Source organism: Martes martes (genome assembly GCF_963455335.1).
Source record: "Martes martes genome assembly, chromosome: 3".
In the NCBI taxonomy this organism is placed as follows: domain Eukaryota; kingdom Metazoa; phylum Chordata; class Mammalia; order Carnivora; family Mustelidae; genus Martes; species Martes martes.
The window spans coordinates 31,334,316-31,347,435 of record NC_137890.1 but is presented as its reverse complement, the minus strand read 5'-3'; the positions used below and the strand labels follow the sequence as shown (position 1 = coordinate 31,347,435).

General features: G+C 38.4%; 1 protein-coding gene across 1 annotated transcript in view; it reads left to right on the top strand.

The window, feature by feature from the left end:
* LMO7 (LIM domain 7) overlaps positions 1 to 13,120 on the top strand; it is a 200,835-nt gene that overhangs the window by 63,955 nt on the left and 123,760 nt on the right. Inside the window, exon 3 of the mRNA XM_080799836.1 lies at positions 10,367 to 10,437. Coding sequence (XP_080655962.1) covers positions 10,367 to 10,437 — 71 coding nt within the window. The remainder of the gene's footprint in view (positions 1 to 10,366; positions 10,438 to 13,120) is intronic.

The following is a 13,120-nucleotide window of genomic DNA, read 5'->3' as shown; positions in this document are numbered from 1 at the left end:
ATATATTGTAACTGTCTCTTGGCTTCCTAGAAATTCATTGTTGAATGGAAGGAAGGCTGACGAATGGGTACCAGAAGGACTATGTTGTTAGCTTGCAACTGGAATCCATTAAGAATTCTTTAGGCAACTCTTGCATTAGTGGTCACCTCAGCTGCATTCCTTAATACCAAACATACACCGGAGACAAAGCCTATCATTGGTGCTGGGGGTGTAACCATCAATTTGAAGTTCATATAAAATAAGTAGTGATTCTCACCTGTAATATAGACACACTGTTTCCCCAAATGAATGTTTCCCACAGTGATGACTCTCCTAGTAATTCACAGGGAGATAAGCAGATAATTGTTGAGACTTGCTAATGTGTGTGAGACATTTCTGCAAAAAAGGATGTCTCTTGACTCTTGAGAACCCATGATTATATTAAGCATTTGAACTATACTTAAAATATCCTGATAATGGATGTTCACATCCATGTGTGTGTCATGTGCTAGTTATTTAAAAACTCCTTGATCTAGAAAAAACTAATAACTTATCCAGTAGACTAGTTAGTCTTTTGGTAGATTTTTCCCCCCTTGGAATATTTTTTCCTATTGTTGCCAACAGCCTAAATTGGAGTATGAACCTGTATTTACAAAATGTACCTTATACTTTACCCTGTAGAAGTAGTTTTTTGTGATTGTTAACAGAACACAAAGTCAGTCTGTAAAATCTGAGCACATTTGTGTGTGTGGTATTTCCGTGAACTTAACTACCTGCTGATAGGTTCTTGGATTTCGTATCTAGATGAAACGTGCCACAGACATTGTCAGCCCTGGAGCGAATCATCCTCTTTCCTTGGTTTTATTTAGTTCTTTCCAGTTGTTGTTCAGTTTTGGCTTATAAATGAGTGTGTTTTAGCCAAAGTAATTTGGGATTGTACACTAAACATTGGTAACTGTGTAGGGAAGTGACCACTTCTGGAGCGGAAGTTATGTTTAAACACCCCCCCCCCCTTTTTTTTGGCTCCCCTAAATCTGAGTGTTGCTGACATTTGGCTTAATGATGATTGAGTGAGAATTTTGAGTGTTTATAAAGACAGTTGGCTTTTAATTATCTGGGGATTCAGCTGGGAGCTTCACATTTTGCTCCTTTCCCTTCCCAGCTTTGTGAGGACCTGGGAGTCTTCCCCAAGAGGAGGCAAAGTGGGAGGTGAATTTAAGGGGGCAGTAAAAAATGTTTAGATTTTTGGCCATCATGAGACTTTTGGATTCCATGTAGAATTCAGGGATCTGGGCAATTCTGATTGCCATTATTATTGGGAGATGGAGAGCTGGCTTTGAATTTGCTATCAAGTGATATTAACATTGGCAAAAACAGTCCTAGTTTACTCCAGGATATTATGTTGTATGATGCCAAATCTTCAGAGAGACTAGTGACTTGAGAATTATGTTGCTTAGAGCAATGTTATTTGCTGACTATACAGTATAACTTAACCAAGAACATGCTGTAATTCAGAGGGTTAACCACATTTTAAAGACATACCCAGCCTTAAAATACCATTTTGACTACACATTGCAAAACAGGGTTAGGCTTTTAAAGAAGAATTTCCAAGAATTGCTTCGCCTTACTTTTTAAATTCCTAGTGCCAAGCACCATGTCAGGTACGTGCATAGAAATTGTCATTACATGAGTTTTGAATGAATGAATAACTGGGTAATTTCTTAGTATCTTAGATAAAATTAAGAAAGGTCATTTAAATGGGGAAGTTAAATTCCAAGATATTGTTTAGCCTGGAAAAATTTCAGGTCACAAATCCATAGTGGTAACAAGCTCTCAACTTTGAACATTTTGTCCAAGAATATTCCCTTTTGAAAGGGTATATTGTTAAAGTGATATGCTTCCAAGGACACTTGTGTTTGTTCTTAAACTGTTGACCAAACTCAATGGGTTCATTCTTATGCAGTAGAAGACGACTTGAATAAAGAGATTTCAGGAACTGAGTCAGTTTCTTCCTCTAAAACACACCCCCCATCGCCCCCTGCCCCATATTCCTGAAATAAAACCATCAGGTTTTTTTGAGTTTTTGTTTTGGTCTTGTTCTTTGCTTAAAATATTCGTAGTATGAATACTCATGGGAAGAGTAATAAATTTAGCATATGTGAATAGTATGTGTAAGCAGTATTTTAACCACTGAGAAGTTGGGCAAGACCATTTTGTCCCTGAGAGTATGCAGTGTAGACTGGGATGGCCAGGACATAGGTTCCTGATGACATTCTAGAGTTCACTCCATGCTATGATAGACCCTCTCACTTGATACTCACTGCCCTTTAGATAGGGAGCTACGTACTGATCTACATCTCATCTCAAGCAACTATACTGTAACTCAAGTTCCTCATGGAAAAATGGGGTAAGAGACCCTACCACATATGGTTGCTGTGGGATTAAGGGAGACTGTGCTCAAAGTAAGCAGAATAAATGCTGGCAGTCATAATCTGGGTTCCTGATTCATAGTGGAGAAGATGAGGCCTGGAGAAAATCAGGGACTTCCTCTTAGTTACACAAGGAAGGAGTATCAGCTGCTCAGCTTAGCTTCTCTGTCTCCAAGTTCCTTTTTATTTGGGACATAGTAGGGTAGTTTAAAAAGAACAGAGCCCATCCTTTTGGGGGGAACCTGCTTCTCTAATATTGTGAATCACCTTTTAAATAATTTTACTCAAGGAAAGGAACTAGGAAGTAGATGTTTGTTCTATTTAAATTACGTTTAGTTTTCACCTAATGTTTTTGACTGTGTGCCTTATCCTTGTGTTTATGTTTTTGGCATGTGTGACAAATAAGATCTGTCAGAGTTACTGTATCACAAATAATAATAGAGACAACTCATGGAGTAAAAAAATTGGACCTATATTGTGGAGTTGCAGGGATCATAAAGTGGTTGCTTCAAAAATGAAAAAAAAAAATTGGGGGAGGGCAGGGGAGAGAAAAAAGTGGGGGAGGGGCAGAGGGAGAGGGAAAAAGAATCCCAGGTAGGCTCCACACCCAGCATGGAGCCTGATGTGAGTCTCAATCAGGTCTGCATCTCAATTCAGACCCTGAAATCATGACCTGAGCCAAAATCAATTGAATAACCCACCCAGGCACCCCCAAAATGTATGTATGTGTGTATGTATGTATTTATTTATTTTAAAAAGATTTTATTTATTTATTGGACAGACAGAGATCACAAGTAGGCAGAGAGGCAGGCAGAGAGAGAGAGAGGAGGAAGCAGGCTCCCCGCAGAGCAAAGAGCCCCCACGTGGGGCTTGATCCCAGGACCCTGAGATCATGACCCGAGCCGAAGGCAGAGACTTAACCCACTGAGCCACCCAGGTGCCCCCCAAATGTATTTAAATGGAAGAAAGGAGAGAGAGATATTTTTAAATTCTTTGACAGCTTTAGAGATTAACTGAAAAGCATGGAGGCTCCTTGATGTGTGCAGCCTAGGGCTTCCAGCTATGGAAACAATGCCCTATATGGACCCTGTCATTCAAAGGTGAACACTCCATCATCTCCTGGAATGGAAAAAATAAGGCAGAACCATCTTTTGTGAATTGTTTTGTGATATGGGTCCTGTGTTCCACAGTGGCTTCTGGTGGTAAATATTCCTTGGGTTTTGTTGGGTTTTCTTGTTATTACTTAGGTTGAAATGATTGGCATGAGGGTGATCATATGTATGTATCTTAAATATGACGTAGTAGTTGATCAGTTTGAATGTAACTTAATTTGGAATCCATTGTGAGACAGTTGAAGCTCACAGCCTAGTTTTTGTTGCAAACTTCGCTTTCTGTCTTTTAAAGCAAGCTCAAATGGGCACTGTGTTTTTATACTGTGATTCATACAAAAATATGATCGAGAGTGCTTTTTGGATTCTGAACATCTTTTACATGGCTGCTTAAAAGGAATTGAAAATTTTAAACAAGATGAGTGTCTGCTGACTTGCACTAGTGGGTGTTTTGCTGATAACCAGTCTGGTATGAAGTGGTCTTTGAGTAGTTCCCAGAATGTTTGGGATTTAAGTCATGTGGATTATGTGGTCAGAATTGGAATGGAGAGATGCAGCGTTAAGGAAACATGTTGCTTATATTGGTGGGAAATCTCATCCTGCCAGAGGATTAAAATAAAACCATAAACAAAGCAATAGAGGGTATGAAGGTAACTCCCATTTGTTTATGAAAATAATACATTTCACAGCAAAAGAAATGGCTTTTTGGAATTTTTGAACTTGCATTTATTGCCTGTATACTTGGCTGATAATTTTCCTCCTCACCGTATGCTCTTGGAAAACTTCCTATCATGGTCTTCTCTGAAGGCTGCAGGTGGAAAGACAGGTTTGGCAGCAGTTTAATGGGGAGTATGCTGTTGGCCTGCTGCCCCACCCTTTATATGCTCAGAGAGAGTCATTAACTCCAGGGGAAGCTTCTCACCCAAGAGCCTCACGTTGGGTCCTGTCTCTTGTTAGCTTCTTTCCAATAGCAGAGCAAGTCAGCACCCAGGACTTGGGGCTAGAAGAAGCAATAGCCATGCCTATAGCGTGCAGTTGATTTTTGTTTGTTTTTTAGAGGAGTCAAATATTTTTACATATCATTTGTGTACTGTGAAGTAGATAGGGCAAATATCTGTTTCGTTTGTTTGTTTGTTTTTGTTTTTAGTTAGGGGACTGAGCAGTGGTTTGTCAAAAGTGTGTCAAGTGAGATGGGTCCAGGATTCAACCCCAGGTTTTTTTGTCTGATGTCCCTCTGAGGTTAGTTCAGGTAATGGTTTTCTTGAACTGCATTAAGGAAATATGGAAAAGGGCACGAAAGAGGGAAAAACCAAGTTTTTGTAGAAGGCAAGGTGTGGCTGTTTGACTACACAGTGATTATGGCTCTTGTTTGTGTTGACTTCTGATAACTTAAGAGGGGAACACATAGTCTTTATGTATTTAGTTCCTATGAATCACACCTCGTTACGTAAAATGTATCACACCTCAAATAACTTGCTAATGAGTAAGGTTCAGAATTATTGAACGCAATAGTAATTGTTAGAACTCCTAGGCAGTTTGTTCTTTCAAGATTCTGGAATTTCAGCACACTGAATTCTTCTTACATTAAGGATGGGTTTATATTTTAAAGTATGATTTGGGGTGCATGGGTGTTTCAGTCGGTTAAGCAGCTGCCTTCGGCTCAGGTCGTGATCCCAGGGTGCTGGGGTTGAGCCCCATGTCGGGCTCCCTGCTCAGTGGAGAGCTGCTTCTCCCTCTCCCTCTGCCTGCCACTCTGCCTACTTGTGCTCTCTCTCTCTCTGTCTCTGTCAAATAAATAAATAAAATTTTTATTTTTTTAAAAAAAAGTATGATTTAATTTTTTTCCCCCACAAACTGCCTTCACTCTATTTGGAGGTCCTTTACAGATCTCTATAATTTTTACACTTTCCAGGGCACAGAAAGTAGTTTCGTGGATTTTTTATAATGTAGTAAATCAGTTTCTTCCTTTAATTAAAGGATGTTATGTCTGGTAAAACAGATTTTTCTTTGATAAGATGAAACTTTTTATCTACATTCTGCAGATGGATAGTAACAACTGCTTATGCTAGCTGACACTTGTCAGTTCCCCTCCTGAGTCAGGCAAATGTTGGGTGCCTCATGTACTTTATCTCATTTAGTTCTCAGTAACCCTGTGAGGTAAGGACTTTGTGTCTCCATGCACAGATCAGAACACTATAAAGTTAAGCTGGCTTCTCCAGAGTTAGGGGGAGGTACTAGCAGGGGCCAGGGAGCCTGACCTAGCCTTACCTGGCAATAGTAGATGCCTATTATAGGTTTCTTGATGAACATGGCCCAGGTAGCCACTGTAGACCAAAAATCTCTGCTGTTAATTTATGCTTTCTAGGGGGTACCTGGGTGGTTCTTGGTTTAGTTCAGGTCCTGTTCTCAGGGTCGTGAGATGGAGCCCTGACTTGGGCCCTGTGTTCAGTGTGGACTCTGCTTGAGATTCTCTCTCTCCCCCCCCACTTGCTCTTCCTCTCTCTCTCAAATAAATAAATAAAATACTTAAAAATAAATTAATTTATGCTTCCTTTTTGATTTAAAACTCTAGGAATAACTTTTTTGTTTTAGTTCCTTAGGATGGGTCTTAGTTGAGTTTACTGTCACATGGATATATAATTTGCTAATTAAAAATTTTTACTTTATGATAATCAAATATTTTGAGTTACTGAGATTGAGTTAGCTAGCATATACAGTATGAGTATTTTGTATATGAAAATGTCCAGGGAAAATGTCCAGTTAATTTTTCATTTCATTAATGTTTAGAGTGCCATATTCGCTCGCTCGCTCTCTCACACACACAATCACTATGTATTAAGACACAGATTTTTTTTTTTTAAATCCAGGAACATTGTAAAAAAGTTAATGGAACATTTTTAATTTACCAAGTTACTATTTATACCCAGAACAGTGAAGGATTATTTTGGAAGACACATTGCATGGTCTAATATACTAATTTAGATTTTAAAAAATCTACATACAGATCGAAGACAGCTTAACTTTTTTAGTTTAGAAGCATTTAGTGTGTGATGCAGTTAGGACCCTCTCTTACTGGGTACTTGTGAAATGCTGTAGGTTTTTGGTGTCAGTTGCATATGGATGGTTCCGTAACTTTCTGGAAAGTTAAACCTTCTGAGCCTTAATCCTCTCACTAGCAAAAGGGGACAATTAAGGATTATGAAATTCAAGGGTTATGTGGATTTCATAGATAATGAGAAAAATTATGAGCATTAAAGTTTCCTTTATCCTTTAAATGTGGGAGATACAGGAAATTGACTTAAATATAATGGTTTCTGGCCTTTTTGAATTTTTAAGATGTTAATTAATTTGTATATCTATTGCACAAGAAACACCTGTGGTTGTTACAGATTATAAGTAAAAATATATTTAGGTAAGGTATAATTCCACCACTTAGAAACAATTACTGGTAATATATTCCATATTTATTTATATAACACCTACTATAGAGTTATAATAATTGGTATACTTCATGTATTCCATAAATTACTTTATAATTAAAACATTAAGTATTCTTTTTTTTAAAAAAGATTTTATTTATTTATTGGAGAGAGCAAAAGAGTGAGAGAGCATAAGCAGGGGGAGCGGCAGCGGGGAGTGGCAGAGGGAAAGGGAGAAGCAGGCTTCCCGCTGAGCAGGGAGCCTAAAGCGGGGCTTGATCCCAGGACCCTGAGATCATGACCTGAAACAGAGACAGACACTTAACTGACTGAGCCATCCAGACACCCCTGCATTAAATACTCTTTACAAGTAAACACTTTGATGACCTAAGTTTAAATTTCATGTAGTTTTCTGTTTTATGGTTATATCATAATTTAACCAGTTTCTTGTTGGGCATTCAGGATGTTTATAATTGTTGCTATTCCACATAATGCTGTGAGACAATTCTGGCATCATGTCTTTTTCCGTTCTTGTCCTATTGTCTTAGTATAAATTAGTATAATTTATTAGTATAAATTCCTGAATCTGCATTGGTGTGCTTCAGAGTATGCAAATTTAAGACTTTAAATACATATCACAAATTGCATTCTAGAAAATGTTATCGTTTTGTAATACTTTCAGTAATGTACAGTTTGCCAGATTCCCATGTCCTTAAAATACGTACTATTATTTAAAAATCTTTGTTTAGCTTGTATATTCTGTCTTCTTTATAAATACAGTATAGATGGAGTCTGGTTTTATATCATTATTTAGACTTATTTAGATTTTGTATCATTTTAATTTTATCATTATTTAGATTAATATATATGTATTATATACAAGTGTGGTGTATATATATATATATAATACATATATATAATACATACACAGGAGCATGTTAATATTTTGCCATATGGATGGGGGTGGTCCAAAATCCATGGACTATGATTTTTGCCTTTCTATAGTCTTTTTGGGGAAATAAACCATTCTGGATACTTGGGTTTTCTGAATATCTCTATATTTCATTATTTCTATTTAGTATTTGGAATGTAACATGGCTTTATCTATGGTGCAGAAGTGTTCCTTTGAGGGTTAATTATCAGAGTGCATCGTCAGAGTGCTAACCTGAAGGTCAGTGCCTGTAATGAGGTTAAACTTTACAGCTGTTAGCTACCCTCAGGTATTTGATTGCATACCATCTTGGCCATTGCAAGATAATATTAGGTGATACTTCCCTTGTTTCAGTTGAGTAGACAGGTTCAGAGAGATTATTTCACTTGCTTAAGATCACACAGTTCTTAGGTAATGGAAGTGGGATATGAATATACTTTGTCTGACATGAACCCTTTCTCTTTCTGTTTTGCTATTTGCTGCCCTGCCCTCTTGATTGGCCCCATCTAGGGCCATTGACTGTCACTCTTCACTGCTATCCATGTGTCAGTAGGTACAGCCCTTCTTTCTTCTAACTTGCTGCTTCTAATCAAGGTTTATGTGGGAACTTAAATCACCAGATTGTGTCAGTGGTGGATAATTAAGTATTGGAAGCTTTGAGGGGGCTGTCCTATGACTAGAGAGAATGGACTTTGACATCTGTTGTGAATGTTCCTGGGAAATTTTCATGCCTTTTTGGCTTTGGATAGGAGTTCCCAGATAAATGAGAAGTTACTGTGTTTTCACTTGTTGAGATCAATGCTTTTTTTTTTTTTTTTTTAAACATTTATTTATTTTTGAGAGAGACCATGTGAGTGGGGGTGGGTGAGCGGAAGGAAAGAGAGAATCCCCAAGCAGACTCCCCACTTAGCACAGAGCCTGACACGGGGCTCAGTCTCAGTACTCTGAGATCATGACCTGAGCTGAAATCAAGAATCGGACGCTTAACTGACTGAGCCACCCAGGCGCCGCACAGTGCTTATCTTGAGTTTATTTGGGATCCATTTGGGGGAGAATTCAAGAGAGTTTAGTGCTGCACAAACCATGAGCATCTGGTTATGTGAGATAATCCATGAGCCACTCAAGGTTTTCCCCAAAGGAATGTACCACTCTGTTTGGATATATTTTATTGCATTTTTGAGCTTTGTGTCTTACTTATATGGCTATGAGGTCCTTGGGGGAAGAGCTTCCTGCATTTTTTTTTTCTTCAGCTCTCCACCCAATATCCAGGTAAGTGCCTGTAACAGAGACACTCAGCCAATGTTTAATTCATGGGGCAATGTAACCTTTCTTCCGATTAATGCTGTATAGAGGAAGGGATCTCCTACTTCTTGTGTTTGAATTTGTTACCTCCTGGCCCAGACTTCTGTCCACATTTACACAACCAGCTTATGAGAAACGAACTTCTGTTCTACAAAATAACTGTTATTTTGTTAGTTAACAGACAATATGCCTAGCTATGGCGATATTGGGCACCATGGAAAAGATGCGGAAGGCATAACTAGGGATTGTAGGTGGGCTGAAAACCTAGCTGTGGTGAGTTATGACAACAGGAGACTTGTAGCTACTTAGGGTTAAGATCAGAGACTTCCCCCCAAATCCCCAGATTTCTAACATGGTGTTTCTTCCCAAAGTGGCATGTGGAGCAAGTGGCAGGAGTTGTTCTTGGAACAGCTTTTTCCTACTGTGGCTTCCATTTTCTCTGGTAATCTGTCCTCTCTAAGATCCTCTTTCCTCCCAGCTACTCCACTCTTGAGAGACAGGATCTATACATATGTTTCCAGTGGCTTCGCTAAGGAACATCAGTTGTGGTAACAACTATAGGTGGTCTGTTCATATGTCATAGCCTTAAGCGGGGAATTGTCTGTTTGAAGTACACAGGGTCTTTTATGTCTGTCTTTTTTTCTCTCTGTGTCAAAATGTCATAGCCCCCTCTCTAGGATGTTTCAATAAATATGGCTCATTATGCAAATCAGGGCCATTTTATGAATCCATTTAAGGAGAGTCATGCCCTCTTCTTTTTAGCTTTGTCATGAAACTTGAGGAATTGAAGGATGGAATTGAAATTAATGATGGGCATGAATAATTGATATTTCAAGTTTATATCTTAATCTGATTTTATTTACTCTTGGTAGGCTAGATTGCCTATGGGATTTTATGGAAAACATGTTGGAAATGGAGCTTCTAACTTTTGTTGATTACCTGTTAAATGGTTTCATTACAGAAAACTCTCATTGTGGTCTTTTTTTCCTGTTTGTATTTGCTCATACTAAAATGGTTAGTCTCTCTCTCTGTAACATAGAACCACATGTAATTTCCTAGATCAATTTCCTTAATCAACTTTTGATGATATATGCACATCCTTCAAGGATAACAGTTGCATATTAATTAATATAATGCTAAATTTGACTTGTGTATTAACCCCGGCTAAGAAAATTAACACCTAAATTTGTTTTTCAGGCAGTAACAGAGAAGAATTTTGAAACAAAGGATTTTCGAGCTTCTCTAGAGAATGGTGTTCTGTTGTGTGAGTAAGTATTTAAAGCAGTTAAAAAATAATTCAAAAGCAAAAGTGTGTATGTGTGTTCTGAGTTGTCTTCACTCCCCCCTCCATGGCCATCATAGTCACTGATCTGTTTTCTTGGTAACAAGTGAGATTTGATCTCTGCAAATTGATACCCCTACAGTACCAGACAGTAGGAAGGGGTTATCAGTCTCTGCATCTAAAGATAGCATTGGTGAAATATATATTATTTTAAATTAGTAAACAAGAAAGATTCTGTTATTGCTTGATGGGCCAGTAGGGGTGGGTGGTTGAGGAGGAAGCCTTATTACCTCGCACCAGCTCCCACTCTGAATCTTCTAACACATGGAATTGCCTGGTTTAGAAATTAATATAAAACTTTTTCCTTCATCAGTAAATAGTGATGCTTATAAAACAAATTTAGGCAGTAGCAAATTTTTCTTTGAAGCTTTAAGTGGAGTTGTTACACTGCCACCATCAATTTGAGTCAATGGCCTATGGGCCATTCATTCAATTAATATATTATTGAAAATAATATCTCAGGGCTTGGTTATCATAAGTAAACTAGGCTGGTGGCATGAGTGATATGGTATGAAGCCTACATCGTCTAGTCCCACTGTTTTGTCCCCCAGGGGAGGCAAAGTGTAGTTAGCCAGGTATATGACCTTTGGGTGATGGGGAGGCTGTCCTGTGGGATGTAAAGATGAAATCCCAGGTGAGGGTGTAGGTTGCAGAAGTGAGCAAATAAATTATAAGAATGTCCATGAGTATGCACCCACAATTTTGAAAGGGCTTAAGTGCTCCAATTTAGACACTTATCACATAGGTATTTATGGAATCCGTCCACAAGTAAGCGTTGGGAGTATATGTGCTTGTATTTAGATGATTTTGATTATCCTTTTAAAGGAAGGTTGTTTCAGCAAAGATGTGGAGTCAAAGGGCTTAAGTTTGATGCTTTGCCCCATTACTTTTGGACATTTGAGCAACTGACTTAGCATCTGAGCCTTATTTTCTCAACCCTGAAGTGGAGATCAGCATATCTGGTCTGCCTAACTCACCGGGTTGCAAAATTCCATTATCTATCTATCTATCTATCTATCTATAGATATATCTATCTATCTATCTTTGCATAAATATAAGTTGTTGCTGGAAAGATGGCCGTGTAGATAACAACCTGTATCTCACTAGCTCTGTTGGTCGCTATTCAAACTTTTTTGTCTTAGAGCAATGTTAGTAAATGGAACCATATGAAGTTACTGATATTCAACCCTCCATGACCTACAGAAATGTCAATCTCATGTGGTTCTACCTAGGACACAGCAGAGCAGGCATCCGAAGAAGGGCCACAAGTAAAATTTAAGAGGTGTTTCTTGTCCTCTTCTGATGTATGTTTAGAAGTGCCATTGCCGAATATCTTTAAACTAATTCTAGTAGGCCATGTGGTCCGTCTAACTGGTCAATGTTAGGAAGTTACTTTTTATTAATTTGGCAACTGTGGGATTTAAATGTGTTCTAATGCGTTCAGAAGATGGAGGGGGGAATGATGGTTAGAAAGATGCATGTGATCTGAGAGCTACCTTAGCTATGAGTATGGACTATGTAGATGTTTGCAGTGAAATAACTTTCTCTGCTGTAAGCCCCACAAGTCAGGATAAGCCTTAGCTAGGAAATGTGCCTGTGAAGCACTGAGTTGTTGGTAGACGTGTGAGAGCATAGAGCCCAAACAGGAGATCTTTTCAGAGAAGTCACTTTGTGGGTACATACTGCCAGTGATGAACTACCACTTAAATCATTTTTAAGGATCCCCTTTTTGAGTCATTGCCTCCATAACAAGATCATTAAACATATTTGTGTGACTACTTAGTTTTTTTGTTTTTTTAAGTGCAATTTTTGCACCAGCCTGGTCTCTGAATGACTTGAGGTGATTTGTAAAAACCATACCCAGCCGGAGAGGAGGCGCTTATTGTTACCAGGAAGGATGTTCAGAGTTGAGGAAAAACTGTTTTGATCACAAGCAATACTGTTAGATGAAGTACATAAGTTCTACCTTCACAGCTGAGATTTGGATGCCTGTTGAGAGAGATATTGGTTAAAAAAAAAAGTCACTGTAATTGACCACTTCCCAAAGCTCATTCATTCTTAGATTGTTTCCTAGCTTGAATAATACCAGTGGGGGGTTTTGTGCATTACCAGATTAAGTCTAATCAATATGTTTGGTATCCAGTATTCTTTAAATGAATGTTTTCCCAAAGTAGCGTAAGTAAGTATTAAGCTGTGGTAATCGGCATTTGTAGTTTATTGAGGGGCATCAAAGCCCTCTGTGATGTTTGTATTAAAAAAAAAAAATCTTTCTCTTAATTGTAAATCACATTGTGTACAGCCACTGGTTAATAAAGCTTTTTTTTTTTTTTTTTTTTTTTAAAGATTTTACCTGTTTATTTGACAGAGAGAGAGAGAGATCACAGCAGGCAGGCAGAGAGAGGGAAGCAGGCTCCCTGGCGATCCCAGGATCCTGACATGACCTGAGCCGAAGGCAGAGGCTTAACCCTCTGAGCCACCCAGGTGCCCCATGGTTAATAAAGCATATTAATAAAAGGTGTAATGTTGAGGGAAAAAAGCCTAGGTAACTCTGTTCTATATAAATCTGTAGTGGAGAAAGCCTAGCTGGGTGGCCTGTGAACGATGAATCA